Source organism: Neovison vison, chromosome 7, assembly GCF_020171115.1.
Source record: "Neovison vison isolate M4711 chromosome 7, ASM_NN_V1, whole genome shotgun sequence".
Taxonomy (NCBI): domain Eukaryota; kingdom Metazoa; phylum Chordata; class Mammalia; order Carnivora; family Mustelidae; genus Neogale; species Neogale vison.
The window spans coordinates 107903518-107920106 of NC_058097.1; the positions used below are offsets into that span (position 1 = coordinate 107903518).

The 16589-nt window shown below is 52.4% G+C and overlaps 1 protein-coding gene across 2 annotated transcripts; it reads left to right on the forward strand.

Annotated features, from left to right (window-relative positions):
* Positions 1-3430: 3430 nt before the first annotated feature.
* On the forward strand, positions 3431-15741 carry IL10RA (interleukin 10 receptor subunit alpha). 2 transcript variants are annotated; one of them, XM_044257928.1, is made up of 7 exons: positions 3431-3562; positions 5570-5690; positions 6265-6449; positions 7339-7508; positions 8156-8306; positions 9686-9807; positions 13063-15741. In XM_044257928.1, the coding sequence occupies exons 1-7, from the start codon at positions 3496-3498 to the stop codon at positions 13969-13971; spliced, it is 1725 nt and encodes a 574-aa protein (XP_044113863.1). In that variant the 5' UTR covers positions 3431-3495; the 3' UTR covers positions 13972-15741. The 2 variants fall into 2 exon arrangements, with proteins under 2 accessions (XP_044113863.1, XP_044113864.1); XM_044257929.1 differs by having other exon boundaries at positions 5576-5690.
* The last annotated feature ends 848 nt before the right edge of the window (positions 15742-16589 follow it).

Consider the following 16589-nt stretch of genomic DNA (forward strand, 5'->3'; position numbering starts at 1 on the left):
GGACATTAATAAGGTTCTGTAGTCAACAGCCAGAAGGTTCTTCCTGGAGCTGGGGCCGGCCTCTGGTGGCCCCCTCAGCTTCCTTCCACGGTTCTCCTTGATCCAATGACTGCCAAGTGTCCTCAGGTTGTCTCCTTCTCTCTGTCTCCTTCTCAGGGTCGGTTCCGTCTAGGGCTCTTTCTCCGTTATGTATAGCTCTGACACAGCGATCACAAGGCCTGGAACTTCCCCAATCATCAGTTCAGGGACCGAAACTACAAGTGTGCCTGTTACCACAATTGAGCATGGACTTCCTACCCTCCCAGATGTCCACCCTACCCGCCCCTCCTCCCCGCCCAGCAATCCTGTTTAGAAGATCATCCTGAGGACCAAGATGAAGTAAAGCGAAAATGAGGCAATGCAACTATCCAGAGCTCAAAATATGCCCTAAAAATTTCCCAGTGTGGCCGTGGGGACAAAGCTGTCTACCCAGCTCCACCCACAAGTTCCCTGGGGTCCACCATATTCCTTCCACCCACAACACTCAGCCCTGAGCTGTTCTCCCCCGCACCCCCCCTCAATTCACTACACATTTGTTTTTTCCAAGAGCTCTCCCAAGATGGGAAAGGGCATTGTTTATAGGGTAGTGAAGGCAGGAGTTCTGGAGCTGGAGATCTGGGCTTTAATCTTAGCTCTGTTACTCACCAGCTGAGTGAGGCAGACAAGCGACTTGGTCTCTGACCTCACTACTCCATCTGTAAAATGCTGGTAATGAAGCCACTCTCGTGGTGGTGGTAATAAGGATTAAATGAAACAATGTTGGGACACCTGGGTGGCTCTGTCAGTTGAGTGCCTGCCTGCCCTGGGCTCGGGTCATGATCCCAGGGTTCTGGGATTGAGTCCTGCAGTAGGCTCCTTGCTCAGTGGCAAGCCTGCCTCTCCCTCTGCCTGCTGCTCCCCCTGCTTGTGTGCTCTCTCTCTCTCTCTCTGACAAATAAATAAATAAATAAAATCTTTTTTTTTTTTTTTAATGAGACAATGCTTGCCATCAGGATACCTAGACCTAGCTGATATAACAAAATTTCCCAAATCTCAGTAACCTGATACAACAAGAGTTCACTCCTCTCTCAAATCACAGGCTCACACAGATTGGGTGTCTTTACTGAACAGCTCCCCTCCAAGAGGTAATTCGGGGACCCAGGCTCCTTCCATCCCCTTGGAGTCCTCCACTGGACCTCCTCCCACCTAGCTCACAGAATAGCAAAGACACAGCTAGAGGCCAGGCCAAGAAGTGGAGCCCATCAATTCAACTTTACATTGGTTAAAACCCAGTCACATATTTCACCTAACTGCAAGGGAAGGAGGAAATACAGCTGTTACAAATACCAGAAATCACAGAACCTTAGTGTGGACATTTTAGAACATGGAGACTACATTACTAAATACAAATCAAAGCAAATATATGAATTTGTTTTTTACAAAAGGTATGGTAAAATCGTATGTTGGACACAATTCCTGTTCTGAGGGCTTTGTATGAATCTAGAATGTAGTAGAATGTAGAATGTAGCAAGCTACATGTGGATGGCCTATATTCAAACTCGGGCTCTACCTGAGCAAAACCTTAACCTATGTCAGTCATGGTGACGTTCTCATCTTAAAAGAGGAAGGCTAATTTATGCACTTGTCAAGGTTCTTCAAAGTGCCATGTTCCCCCATCTCTAAGTATATACTTCTGTCTGGAACACCTCCCTATCTGCTCTTCACCCAGCTGCCTCCTACTCATCCCTCACTATCAGCTTATATGTCACCTCCTCCAAGAAGCCTTCTCTATCTTCTACCAGTTGGGGTCGAGTGCCTGTTTCCTGTGAACCCATACTTGTCTCTACTTCCCTTCCCAGCACACTTCTCACAGCATACTAAAATCTCTCTTTACTTTTTCTCTCTAGCTAAATTGTAAATTTCTTGGGGGAAGGGACCTTGTTCTGATCACCGTTGTATCCTCAGCTTTAACACAGTATCTGCCCCCAACAGAGTGTACAGAAAATCTTTGTCATATGAGTGAATTAAGAAATCGAACCCTCCTTTAAAATGGCAATGGGGAAAGACTTTTAAACTATTATAACTCAACAACAAAAAAGGAAAGTAAAGTGTAAAGGCAAGTTCAGCAAGAAACTGCACAGTGTCCTCCTCCTTCAAAAGGTCAGTGGGAAGTGAGAAGTCATCTCAAAAGGCAGCCCCACCCCTTGGGTCATGCCTGGATACCTCTGAGCAATTGGTCACACTCTTGATCTTTCAGCTGAGCAACAGAGAGTGCAAAAAACATTCTCACACATTAAAAACCCTGGAACTCTTTCTCCCAGGGGTTGAGACTGCGGTAACAAGAGTTGTCCCCTTAGGGTGGCTCCAAATGACCCTGTATCCTGTGGGCTGAGGTACACCACTCTCCACTATCCATGCAGCTGGGGCATGCCTGACCTTCACTCATCATCAAAAAGTGAAGTCTTCCTAAAGTAGACCCTCAGACCCGAATAGGACCCCTTCCTCAAGACTCGCACACACTCTGAGGCAGGTGTCACGGTGCAACCAAAGGGAAGCGGACAGAACTTGTCTCCCGAGCTCCCACATCTTCGGTGTACCTGGAGTGAAATCTCCAATGAGTCAAGTGATACCAAAGCGTGAGTAACCAACCGATGCTGGGCTACCAGGTTTTCTAAGAATGCTTTTACCCAGCCGGGGGTGGGGGGGGGGGGCAAACAAACTCTAAACGTGAGATTTCAGGCAAGCAAGGGAAACCAAAAGGAGCTGAGGGAGATTGTGGGCACCCTCCAAGACTATTAAGTCGGGGGGGGGGGGGACTGCCTATTCTACCGTTGGTTTGGCTGAGAGCCCTACATCAGGTATTAGGGCAACACCAAGAGTCACACGTGGGTCCTAGCAATGTTCCTGAGCGGCTGGGACAATCTCCTTCCCCAGCTCGAGCAAGCGGCAGTCTTTAGCCACAGCTCCAATCCCAACCCTATTCGTCCGGCAAAATCAGCTCTGACACCCTCACCCCACCTTCTGCATGACCGCCGGCCCTTCCGGGCAGCGCAGACCTCTTTGACTAGATCGGGGGCTGGGGAGGGGGGCGGCCGCGGGGGGCGGCCGCGGGGGCCGGGGGCGGTGCTTGGAAACCCGGAGAGAAGCGCTGATCAGAGCCCCGCCCCCGGTCCGGGACAGCTGGGTGTTCTCCCCCCGCCTCCACCACTGCACCGCAGCCCCTGCATCCTCCCCATCCCCGGAGGTGGCCAGCGCTCCGCGGTGGGAACCCGGCCCCGACCGGCAACCGGACGCTCAGCCTCTAGAGCGAGGCGTTCCGGGGCCCCGCCCCTCTGACGTCAGCCTCATGGGGCGTAGGCCGGACTGCCGACAAGTCCCAGCTTTCAGAGGCAGAGCCGCGGAGCGGCGGCTGGAGGCGGGCAGCCTGGGTCCTGCTCCGGCTTCGACTCAGGCCCCGGAGGATGCGGCGTGCCCAGGATGCTGCCGCACCTGGTAGTGCTGCTGGCTGTGCTTCTCAGCCTGTGCCTCGGCTCCTGCGCGCACGGTAAGGATCGCGGCCAGCACGGCGGGGCTGGGTGCGCGTCCACACCCCACTCCGGCTCTGCGTCGCCCCTACGTTAAAGTTGTGCGTTCCGCGGAGAACCCCGTCTGGCTGTCCCTTCGGGGAGCGGGGAGGGGGTCCGTTGTCTATCAGAAGCTCCCCGGTTCCCTCAAGCCTGAGTCTCAGGCTCCCCAATGTGGAAGTGGAAATTGGTGGGGCGGGAGTTGGATAGAGAAGTTCAGTGACACCCACCCACGCGCCCCCAGTTTATCTTCCATCCATCTCCAAGCGAGTCAGAAACTTAGTCCTGGCCTTTTGTTGTTGTTGTAGTTCAACTGGCAAGAATGCTTTCCCCTCTGGGGAATGACTTTGATCCCCCAACTGACTCCACCTTTCCCTAGCCTTTCACTTAATCTATTTCTTTCCTACGCCATCCCCTCTCATCCCAGGTCTTGCCCCCTACTATCACCTGTTGCTCCATCCAATCGATCATCCCTGCTCCTTCTTTAGCCCCAGATGTACTCCCACTGCCACCTGCCTCCTCCTCCCTCCTCCTCCCCCTTAGCTCAGTCTTCTAACCCAGGCAGCTATCCCGGAAAGTTTCTGCAAGGGAGAAGAGTAAAGCCTGGAGAGACAATGCTGGGGCTGGGAGGCGGAGGCACGGAGAGCAGCGCCAGGGAGAACAGGGATTGAAACTGTGTCTACACCAAAATACAAAGTAAAACCTGCAGTCAGCCATTCACATGATCGAGAGCTGAGTCGGCATATCGCCGCCCCAACACCGCAAAGTCCCGGTGCATTTCTCACTTTCCATCTAACGTTTTGAAATTGAAACACAGCCTTAAGGATCAAAGATATTTTAAGAAAGAAAGCAAGGGACAGGGGAGATGTACTTTCTAAGTGTGAATGATAATTCTAGAAGAAGCTGTTACTAGAGAGATGGTGAGAAGTTAGAGAACAAAGGAAGCCTGAGAGAGTGGCTGGCAGATCAAGAGATATGAAGGGATGGAGGAGGAGAGAAGAGTAACAGACTGGCTAATGGCCTTGACCTACCTCATTGCACTTGATTGGCAACACTCTTAGAGTAGGTATATTTATTACATTCTTACAAATGAGAGGTTCAGTGAGGTTAAGTAATTTGCCCAAGTCACACAAGCAAATGTTAGAGGCTCCTGAAGTTGGGGTGTCCCATGGTGAATAGGGGGCTGGGGGGGCAGGAGATGGAGTTAGACAGTGGTATTTAGTATCTTACCTCAGAGCCAAGGGTGCTGACTCTGTGTGGAAATGTGATCAGCACAGTCTAGAATCAGACCTGCTTCATTGTCTGTCCTCACCCAGACTATAGCACTTCTAGGTAAAGGGGAATGGAGCAAGCATTCAGCTTGGGGTTGCCCAAGACATCCGTGAAGAGAAAAAGGCAGATGCCAACAAGCAGGATATCTGTGTATCCCCAAGAACTCCAGAGAGGAGGCCCTGGGCTGGAGCCAGGGCTGCGGTCAGGGTGGCGACCAAGGCTGGGGATGGGGGCCAGCCTTGGGATGAGGCTGGAGCAACGACAGGGACTAGCTCATCTGAGATGAGACTCATAGCAGACAGACATACCTCAGCCCATGCCTTCTCTCTGGAGATACATCAGACTCAGCTTGGCTCTTCTTAGCCACCACCTCTGCTTCTGATCACAGACAGCGATCTATGGATACAACACTAGCTCTGCAATCAGACACATGTGGATTCACCCTGCCCCTTATTAGCTCCACTGGCCTTGGGCAAGTCACTCAAGCTTTTTGAGCCTCCATTTCTTCTCCAGTAAAGTTGGGGTCATAACTGCCTATCTTGTAGTGCTGGCTGTGAGAATTAACTGAAATAACATGTGTAAAGTACTTAGCAGAGAGCCCAGAGTAAAGTAGTCAATAAATGGAAGCTGGTAATATGATGGCCACCATCACCATTGTCATTGTCATCGCTGGGGGTAGGCTCTGCAAGCTCTGATACTGACACTCTTCTTGCCAGGGACAGAACTGCCTAGGCCGCCATCTGTGTGGTTTGAAGCAGAATTTTTCTCCCATGTCCTCCACTGGACTCCCATCCCGAAACCGTCAAACAGCACCTACTATGAAGTAGAACTTCTGAGGTACGGAAAGGGGAGGATGGAGAAAGGAGGGAGGTGGGTGCAGGGGGATGCACCCATCCCCTTCCACTTCCCTAGCATGGGAAGACATATCTGTCTCGTTATTAAAGTGACACCAGGAAGGATCCTGGCATATATCCATCGGTTGACAAGGACTGATGGAGCCCTGTATGTGTTGAGCAGTGTGCTGAGAGCTCTGGCATAAGAAAGCAAAAGTATTTCTTTTACCCTCAAGTTTTTCCCATTTGATTGGAAAAACAGGAATTGCGTCCATAATATAATTGGAAAACAAGGAAACCCTAAGGGACTGCAAATGTAATTGGGAGAAAGCCTGAAAAATCAGGCTGTACTGCAGTGGGTAGCAAGTCTTCCTGGAGGAGTTGGGAGATGTTAGATAATTCCAGTCTAAGAGAAGTTGGTACGAGGTCCCAGAACCAAGAGAGATCCTCTTGCAGATGCCCAGGACCAGAGAAAATACTTGATGGGAGCTCGCTCCCTGGGCCCCTTTCTTTCCTCTTAAAAGAGGTAGGTATGAACACAACTTTCTCTACCAGTGCCCTGCCTCGTCTCTCCCCAGGTACGGGCAAGAACTCTGGAAGTCCATCCCCAGCTGCAGCCAAACCCAAGTGTCGTTCTGTGACCTCACGATGGTGACTCTAGACCTGTACCACAACAATGGCTACCGAGCCAAAGTCCGCACAGTGGATGGAAACCAGTACTCGAACTGGACCTACACCAACACCCGCTTCTCTGTGGATGAAGGTGCTTTTCCTCCCATGCACCTAGAAGATGGCTTTGGGGGTTCCTTCCCGCCAGAAACTCTGATCTAGAATGTGGCTCTGTTCCCGTAGCTCGCCATCCAGCCAGGCTTCCCGGCCGAGGACCTAGTTTGCCCAAATGACTAGTCAGGACTTTTGAGAAGATTTAGATGAAAATAGCCAAGTGGTTCAAGATTTAAAAGGAACTGGAGTTGTTTATCTTACAGAAGAGAAGTCTTGGGGTGAACTGGAGGAGCTGAGTCACAAAGGCCAGACCTGTGTACTTGCAGGGTTCTGGAAGAGGAAGTGAATCCCTAAGCACTCAGCACAAGGCAGCAAACAGTGGATAGAACTGGATCCAGTCCTCAGTCCCTTAAGGCCAAACTCCCAGGAATCAGGTTGGGAGGCTTTGAAGCAGGGAGATGTTACTAAAGAAGGTTTGGGGGTCTCTTCAGCAGACATAAGAGAAAAGGGTTAGCCCTAGACTTGATGGTGTTTTTCCATTCTATGAATTGGAATTGACCATGTTCTATATGTGTGTGTGGAGAGCCCACTCTGCAAAATTCAGAGTCACAACCAATGGTTTTCAAGGTCTTTGGCTCCCAAGCGCCTGCCCACAGGCCAGTGCTAGCTGGCTACAGAAACATTACCTAAGGAATGTGTTTCAAAACCAATGTATCCAGGGCCCAGCTTCAAAAATTCACTATGTCTTGAATGGACCCAGGGCATCTGTATTTATAAGGTTCTCCCCAGGGAGTCCTTATGTGCTGCCAGGCTGGAAAATGGTGGCCCAGGTTTTAGGGTCGGTAAAGCCTGACTCTAGAGGCCAGGCATGGATGGGACACCCCGGCCCTCCCCAGCTTGCAGGCCTCATCGTTTTGCTTCCCCACCAGTGACTCTGACGGTTGGCAGTGTGAAGCTAGAGGTGCACAACGGTGTCATCCTCGGGAAGATCCAGCCCCCCAGGCCTAGGACAGCCCCTGTGGACGACACCTATGAAAGCATCTTCCCACACTTCCGCGAATATGAGATTCAGATCCGCAAGTTGCCGGGGAACTATACGGTAGAGGCCTCCCTAGGGCCACAGGATACCTGTATTTGTAATGCAGTGGGCTCCCTGGGTCTCCCTGTCACCGGGGCTGGCAGCACCTTTTGTGCACCCCTGGGGAACTTGGCTGGCAGAGTAGGGAGGGAAGGCATGGGGCGGGGGGAGAGGGGGAGGGATGCTGAGATGACCTCACCCTTCAAACCTATGCTCTTGCATAGGCAGCAGGGAAAACATTGCCCATGAGTATCAGGCACCACACAAGACATTTAATAGCTATTATTCCTGATCCCCTCACAGATGGATATTTTATTCCATTTTATAAATGGGGAAATGAGGTGCCAAGAGTTTACATAATTGCCACAGACACCCCCCCTAAGTGGGAGATCTGGAATCTGCCAGAACCATCCTCTTCCCACCATCTGATTCCAGCCCCTACTAGGAAGGTCCTCGGCATCTATGAAATAGTCCTTTTCTCTTTTTGTACAAAATCAGTCATGTTATTCAGAGATCCTGGGCTGTGTTGATAAGAGCGGGTTGGTCATGTCAGGGAAAGGACACCGAAGGGGGTGTCCTGGAGCATCTCTGACAGATCCCCTGCTCTCAGCTACCATGGCCCATGAATCAAGGGTATTTTGTTTATTGCTATGTTGTTTTTGTTTCAGTTCACAGAGGTGAAAGTGAAACATGAAAACTTCAGCCTCTCACCTCCTGGAGAACTGGGAGAGTTCTGTGTCAAGGTGAAGCCATCTCTGAGCTCCCGAATGAACAAGGGACTATGGTCCAAGGAGGAGTGCATCGTGCTCACCCGGCAGTGTGAGTCTCTGGTCGGGGCTGCTGTCTGGGGCAGCGGGGGAAGGCAGGAAGGGCCTCACATGATCTGAAAAGCATCAGTTGAGGTCCACCCATGCCAGGGGCACTTTCCTGCACAACCCTATGAGAAAGCGCCTACTGTCCCCATTTCAGAGATGTGAGAACTGAGGCTCCATGGGTCCAAACAACTTTCTAGAGCATGGCAGCAGAGCCAGGTCTCCTGATTCTGCTGGAGATGGTGTGCTTCCCAAGAACCCCCCACCCCCACCCCCATGTCCAGACCTGCTCTGTCAGCTGTAGTAGTTCCTGTTTGTCACATCCCTCTGCTGTCCTTTCTTGGGGCTGGGCACAGATAGCCTTCTCCTTATCCCCCCTAATCACTAGAACTGAGCTGACCCCTGCCAGAGGTGCTAAAGCCAGGCTCTCCACAGGTGCTGAGACAGGGGAGGGGGAGGGGCAGCAGAGGGGAGAGGACCTGGGGTGTGAAAGCCATGGTCTTGTCCCTGAAGATCTTACAGTCTGGCTGGGGAGACAGGGCATGCCCAGAGGAAGCAGTAAATAGCAACTCAAGGAAGCACATGCCCGACCAGTCATGCCAGGCCAGTGTGGGCAAGGTCCAGCAAAGACCAGAGTGACTCCCTGTATTTCTACCATGCATTTCAAGTCATGAAGAACACTCACAAGTTCATCATTTAGCCTCACTCTCACATAAGTGGAGTTAAGGCATCATCCCTGTGTCAGGCAGCCTTAAGAACTTTTTTAACATTCACTCACTGGTAGATGAAAAAGTTTTGTGTCTAGGTCTGGCTTCAGATCTCATCTTTACCACTTACGTGGTAAGTGACCTTGGGTAAGTGACTTAAACTCTCTGATCTCCATCAGATCTGATCTGATCTCCATCAGATCCTATTCTGTATGGGGATGATAACAGTATTCACTTCCTAACGTTGTTATAGGGATCAGGTAACATAAGTTAAGCGAGGTGATGGATGATCAGTGCTGTGTACTTCACTATCGTGTGGTAGGCACTATTACCGTTCCCATTTTATAGACGGGAAAACTGAGGCACAGAGAGGCTGAGTCAGTGGTGGAGCTGGGATTGGAGTCAGGCCTCCGTTTCTACCTGCTGTACCATCCCGCCTCCCCCCCCAACCCATTCCACATGCTGTGGTGTGAACCGTGTGCGGGGCTAGAAGCACAGTGTGTCTAGTGAGGAAATCCCTTCAGAACAGAGGTTGGAAGTCCAGGCAGGGATCTCCAAGGATCCAGAAGCATCTGGTTGTGGCCTAGGAGAGATCACCTGGGCCATGGACTGAGTGGCTCCTGAGAGTAGTCATGGACTCCCAGGAGCAGGCCACACACACATCCCTCTGGGCTTGCAGATTTCACCGCGACCAACCTCACCATCTTCTTCACCTTCGTCCCGCTGCTGTGCGGAACCCTGGCCTACTGCCTGGCCCTCCATCTGTACGTGCGGCGCCGGAGGAAGCTGCCCACCGTCCTGGTGAGTCTTGCGGCGGCTGCTGGCCCATCCCTCCTAGCCATGCCAGGAGTCCAGCAGACGGGGGGCTCCCTCCCAGACAGTCCCTTCCCTCAGCCCTGACAGTACAGGAGGCCCCTTCAGCAAGGGCCATGGGGTCAGAGAGAAGGCTTAAACGCAAAGCCCAGTGCTAAGAACACTGCCTTCTAAGAAGCCCCCAACAAGGCACATACTGAGTAGTCCCAACCCCCCTACATGTCATTTTGTAATTATTTACTAGCAATAGGCCATGGGCCCACCCGTTTGCATTCCTACCTCTGAGGCAGGTGAGGTTATTAGCCTCATTTTGCAAGGAACGAAACTGAGGCATGGAGCGATTATTACAGACACGGGGGCCATAGAGTCAGGAAAACTCAAGAAGAGCCCATTCTTTCCCATCCCTACCAGCTGATGAGGATTTGCGCACCAGAAGAGGAAGAACACGGGACTGGAAGTCCAGCCCTGGGCTGCTGCAAGTGGCAGAAAGCGGAGTGGGGGGTACCGCCAAGGAGCTGGGGTCGTGGAGGTGGCCAGGCTCTCCGCTCCCCTCCCAGAGCACTTCCTCTTGCCATACAGTGCCTGCAGCTGCTGCACTTGTGCTAAGTCAGCCCCCAGAATGCAGCTCGCAGCATGCAGCAGCAGTTCCAAACCTCCACCTGTCCCGACTGGGACTCAAGTAGCCCCAAAGGCTGCCACCTCATCCCCACAGGGGGCATCACTGTGAGGGCCACAGGCTCTGCTGGGAAGGACCGGCTCCATCAGGGAGGCAGGGGGCCCCAGGAAAGGCCACAGCTGGGAGAGCACTCCCCACTCGGAGGGTTCCCAGGATTTCTAGGAAAAATAAGGAGACAAAGACCCTCTGGAATTATGTTGAGTAAGAACTCTGAGAAGTGGGAATGCGGGCCTAATTAGGGTCTTTATCCAGGCAGCAAAGGACTATGTTCCTAGCTCCAGTGCCCTGGGTAGAGTGGTAGGATGAGGAGACTGGGAACAGGCAGCCCCTACAGCCTTACAGGATTAAAATGTGCCTAACTGAAGTATGTAATTCATTGTCCCTTCTCTGTGCTCCTGGGAGATTCTGATCCACAGACATGGATGCACGGGCCATGCATCAGCTTAAAAGCGCCCTGAGTCTGTTCTATATGCAAGGCCTGAAGTTGGTACATGGCCTGCCTTCAGGGAGGGATGAGAAAGCAAAGGGGTGGGGGAGGGGTGGTCCTGGCAACTGGAGGAGGGATTCCTCGCTGCACAGCTGGAAGAGCATCTAGGATGAGATCATTGAAGTGAGCACCAAGGACAGGCCAGATGTGGCCCAGGAAGAAGCTGATTCTTTTACAGCCCAGTAGGGCAGCCAGCATGGAGTCTATTATTTCTAATACAAGCCAGGGAAAGAGGCACAGGTACAAAATGCCAAAGGAGACCAGCCTCTGGGTGTTTGTCCCTTTGTGCCATTTGGATCACAGAAGTGAGCTCTCCTGGAGAATGTTTTCCTCCTCAAGACAAACACAGCCCAGCTGCCTTCATCTAGCACTGGCCATCATTGCTAACTTCATGAACAACTTTGAGTGCACAGAGTACTTTCACACTCATATGCTTATTCCCAGCCATGAGCTGTTTGGATCTGATCTTTGGCCAGACAGGGATTTCAGATCAGGACAGTGGACTACAGGTTTGCTCTTTGCTGCTGTGACCTTGTGTGAGTCATCTCACTTCTCTGAGGTTTGAATCTCTCCTTAGAGATTGAAGAGTCAAATTCAGTTCACCCAATACTGACCGAGTGCTTTCTCTGCACCAGGGACTCACTATTCTAAGCACTTGCCACGCATTAACTACAACACAAGGAGGCGGGTACCGTCACTATTTCTGTTTTATGGGTCAGGAACTAAAGCACAGACAGGGCAAATAATTCAGCCAAGGCAACACAGTTGATGCAAGACAGAGCTGGGATTTGAACCATGCTGTCTGATATCCTTAATCATCAGCCTGTGTGATGTTCATAGGAACTCAACTAATAAGAGTTGCATTTGAGTCCAGACTTACAAAGGGAATGAGGATAGGTGTGTCTCAGTGAGTTAGTCAGTCAGTCAACAAACCTTATGAGAGCCGGCTTAGTTTAAGCTCTAGGAACAGAGTGGCAGACAAAACCAGATAGCTCCTTTCCTCCAAGAGCTTATATTCTGCTGTGTGTGAGGGGGAAATGTAGCTAGATAGCAGGTTGTGATGGGAGACCAAAAATAAATTTTAAAAGAATATCAGGAGCCAAGTGCTAGGAAGAAGTAAACTAGGTGAATGTCGAGCATGTCGGAGCACTGCTTTAGCCAGGATGATCAGGATGACCTCTCTGGGGAGGAACATCTGAGCTGAGACTCAACTGATAGGAAGATGCAGCCAGAAAGTGCCAAGAGAAGAGTTCCTGCCACAGGGCATAGCATGTGCAAAGGCCCTGAGAGCACTGAGCTGAGGCATTCCAGAGCAGAGAGAACCCCAGTGTGGCTGAGATGGAACAACAGCAAGGGGGGGGGGTTAAGTGACTTTCCCTGGGACTCTGGGCAGGTTGTGTGGAACAGGTCCTCCCCCACTGCTAATTCTGTGCTCATTACATTGCCCTGTGTGGCAGCCACTCCATCTTTGTGCAAGCCACAACTTGGTAGGTGGAGAACTTAATTTGGCGTCTCACATCCAGCATTTTTAAAAAGGAAATGGACAAGTGAGGGTAACGGAGGAGATGGGATAGGACAGGGTAGGATAGACTAGAACAGGAGTAGAACAGAAGAAAGTAGTAGTGTAAGTCACAGTACCCAGGTAGTAATGAGAAGTATTTTGTGAAACTGCTTTCAGTTTGTGGGCTATTGTGTAACACATTTCTTATTTGGGATCCTAGCAAAAAAAAAAAAAAAAAGAAAGAAAGAAAGAAAGTTTGAAACACACTTCTAAATCTATCTAGAGGAGTCTGGCTTGCTCTCAGGTTTGAAAGGACTGCTGCTGGGGCTGAGAACATTCTCCGTTCCCGGGCCGGCTCCCATTCTGCTTGCCATTCCACCTGGGCTGCAAGCACACAGGCCTGAGCCAGACTGAAAATCACACTGGGAGGAAAGGTAGATTCTGAAGTGAAATAAAAAGTGCAAGTGGCTCCATGGGCCTCTCGGTTAGAGCAGAACCTTCTCGAGCCCGCCTCCTGGCCCCTGGAGTGGGTTCCCATAGGTAACCCTTGCTTCTCTCACTCTGCCCTGTCCTGTCCAGGTCTTTGAGAAGCCCCAGCCCTCCAGCTTCATCAGCCGGCTTCCCTACCCCGAGCCTCAGGACACCATCAATCCCCTGGACGAGGAGGCCTTCCTCAAAGTGTCCCCAGAGCTGAAGAACTCAGAACTGCACGGCAGCACGGACAGTGGCTTTGGCAGTGGCAAGCCATCCCTGCAGAATGAAGAAGCCCAGTTCCTCCTCCCTTCCTCCCACCTCCAAGATGGAGGGACCATAGGCAAGGGGGTGACCCCAGAGCTGGAGAGCAACAGCGGTGGCAGCAGCAGCAGCACAGACAGCGGGATCTGCTTGCAGGAGCCCAGCCTGAGTCCTGGCACTGGCCCCAGATGGGAGCGGCAGGTGGGGGACAGCAGCGAGAGCCAAGATGACAGTGGCATTGGCCTAGTCCAGAACTCTGAGGGGCAGCCTGGGGGTGGGCATGGTGGCTCCAACAATCCCCTTGGGCCTGAGGGGCCTGGAGAAGAAGACCCAGCCTCAGTGGCTTTCCGGGGCTATCTGAAGCAGACCAGATGCTCAGAAGAGAAAGCAGCCAAGACAGGCTGCCTGGAAGAAGAGTCCTCCTCGACAGACAACCTTGGCCCCAGGCTCAGGACATGCCTAGATGCCGAGGCAGGCTGGCCTCCACCAGTGCTGGCTAAGGGCTATTTGAAACAGGACCCAGGAATGACTGTCACTCCCTCAGGGACCTCAACCGGACAGTGGGACCAGCCAACTGAGCAGTGGTCACTCCTGGGCATGACCAGCTGTGCTGACCTAGGAGCATCTGACTGGACCTTGGCCCATGATCTTGCCCATCCAGATAGTGTGGCAGCCCCAGTCGGTCTCCTGGGCAGCTTTGACTCAAACCTGGTCACCCTGCCACTGATCTCCAGCCTCCACTCCAGTGAGTGACTCCGGCTAAGGGACTGCTTTCAATTTCAGACAAGGGCCCCCGAGGGTCAGATGCATGAGGCCAATGTGGGCACTCTTCTGCAAGCCCGGGGTGGGGGGACCAGCGCTCGCCAGGCCCAGCAGGGCTGGCTAAAGGGCCCAGGGCAGAGAGAGAGTCTCTTGCTAAACTCCTGCAGGCTGTAGGGGTGGCGCTGGCCCCTGCTGCAGGAGGGCTCCAAAGACTCTGGCAGAGCCTGGAAGGGCAGGGCGGAAATCTCCCCGCTCCTTGGTGCTCTTCCTGCGCTGTGACAGAGTATTTGCTGAAGGGAGTCACAGGGTTTTCTGGAACTGTGGGGAGGTCCAAGCTGAAGTCAGTTCGGACTCAAGCCTCGCCTCCAGAACAGCCAAGGGCCAGGGCTGGAATGGTGGGCGCTTCCCTGCAGGGGTCATTTCTAGGAGGACAAAGAAGGAGCAGAGACCAAGTTTGATCTCTGGATGGTCCAAGCTGGTCAGCCTGGGATGATCACATGGAGAAGCTTCCCGGCTGGCAGCCCTCCCAGGCAGGGGGCTTGTCATGGAAGATCTTAGGATGTGTCCAGTCAGTCAGTCTGCCAGCCCCAATTATGGAGCCACCGGGGATGAGGGGATGAAGCCCCCGAGGCCAAGCCACTCACTCCCTCCACCCTAATGCCGCCACCATCCTGCTGACGGTACCAGAGAAATCATGGCTCTTTGTATTGGGCAAAACTCAGCCCTTCAGGTGGTCTCGGCGTGGGCACCAGCTCGCCCGGCCCAGAGGGTCAGGGTTGGGACCTGCGCTTGCGTTTACTGCTAGCATTGAGCTACAGACCCACAGGACACAGCACTGGGCTCCGACCCCTGCTCTTTCAGCATCCAGCTGTGTAGCTTGGGCCAGCCACTTCTCAGAGGCCCTCTTAACCTCTGATAACGCATGTGGAATAATGAGTCAGTGTCCAGTGGGCCCTCCATGCTGGATGGTAACCAAGCTGGCGTTAGGCCTGATGTATCCAGCCTGGTGTGACCCCGGGCTGGGAGGAAGTGGACTGCAGAACCCGTATGTGCACACAACGGCTTTGTTCACATGCTAGGGGTTAACAGATTTAGCAGAAGTCCACGCTAAGAAGACCACCTGGCCCTGGGCCTGTGAAGGGGACAGGTATGGGCTCTGCCTCCCCACAGTCCAAGTTGGGTTCTACCTTCAAAGCCAGTTTACAGTGCCTGGGCAAGAAAGCTGGGGGGGAGCGAGTGACAGGCCTGGGGTCTGCCTGCCCCCCCCAACCCGGGTCACCCCTCAGCCCTGCACTTTTCTGTGGCATTCTGAGAAAGGACACTAGCTCAGGGAATCCACCCAGACGCACCCCCGACTCCCCCACCACATTATACCCGGAGGCTCTGATGTGCCCCTCTGATAACTGAACTCCCTCTTGAAACTTGAGCTCGAGGGAGAGTTCCTCAGGGTTCTCTTGAAAGGTTTATTTATTTATTTTGTTCACGTATTTATTGAAGCAGCAGCATGGTCCAGTGCAAGGATTCTGGGTATCTCAAGAACCTGGAGGTTCTCATTCTGACTCCACGGTTTCCAGCGTCTCCTCATCTGTAAACTGAAGGGCCTCAATTTCTTTATCTGTAAAACTAGAAAGCCACACCTGATGTGTGCAACGGACACGGGTGCGGGGCTCACCGAGGTGGTGGGTGTGAATGTGCCTTGCACGACAGGCTCTGTAAATCAGCCATGTATGTTTTTTACTTCAATAAATTGTCAGGACCTCAGGAATCCTGTGAAACCAGTCAACTTTCTGATGACACGGTGGCTGGTGGAAGCCTCAAGTTGTTGATAACTGGGGTTGATAACGAGTTAGATGTGTCATGTCACTTTAGCAGCAGCAAAGACTCAGCTCCAGTCAGAATAACACAGGTAGGCGTTCTCACGCTAACCTGAAGTATGGAAGGGACTGGAAATTTCTTTCTGAAGGCTGAAAAGGAAATGCAGAACATAGTGTTTTGAGTGTGGCATCTGACCGGATGGAAAAGAGATCAGACCTGCCTGGAGCCTCACCACCTGCTCCCCTCGACGTGGAGGGGTGTCACGGGGTACTTCTCATAAGTGCGGAAGCCATCTGCATTTGCTTCTGAGAGAAAGCCTGCTCCTTCCACGAAAAGCCACACGTGGGTTTAAGTCTCTCCCCAAGCTCAGCCCTCTGAATGAAGCACACTCAGGGCCCCAGCCAGAGTCTTCAATGCACTTTGCCCTTTGTCCCATCCTGGATCCTCAAGGAGGTGAATGGGGACACCTCACCCCTGTTCCTCTGTCACCTCTGACAGCACTTCTTGCCGTCTTGCGCTGAGGAGATACAGTTCTGGGAAGTGCCAATCCTGGCATTACCGGAGATCTTGGCTAATACCACACCATTTGGAAATGCTCAGACGTTTGCCGTGGAGGCCTCCCTGCCCTGTCCTGTTGGTAAGAGCTTTAGGGTCTCCTGGCATCGGGTGTGGCAGATGGCCTCTGCCCCCAGGAAGAGGCCCGTGAGGCACGTTGGATGGAGAGCAACAGAGAGGTGAATACGAAGATGGAGAGAATAAGAGGAATCAGCAACCAGTTGGGCAGAAGAGACCAA

Coding starts and splice junctions, on each gene's coding strand:
- IL10RA (XM_044257928.1), top strand. CDS start 3,496: ATGCTGCCGCACCTGGTAGTGCTGCTGGCTGTGCTTCTCAGCCTGTGC. Junction 5,691..6,264: donor TATGAAGTAGAACTTCTGAG/GTACGGAAAGGG, acceptor GTCTCTCCCCAG/GTACGGGCAAGAACTCTGGA. Junction 6,450..7,338: donor CCGCTTCTCTGTGGATGAAG/GTGCTTTTCCTC, acceptor CTTCCCCACCAG/TGACTCTGACGGTTGGCAGT.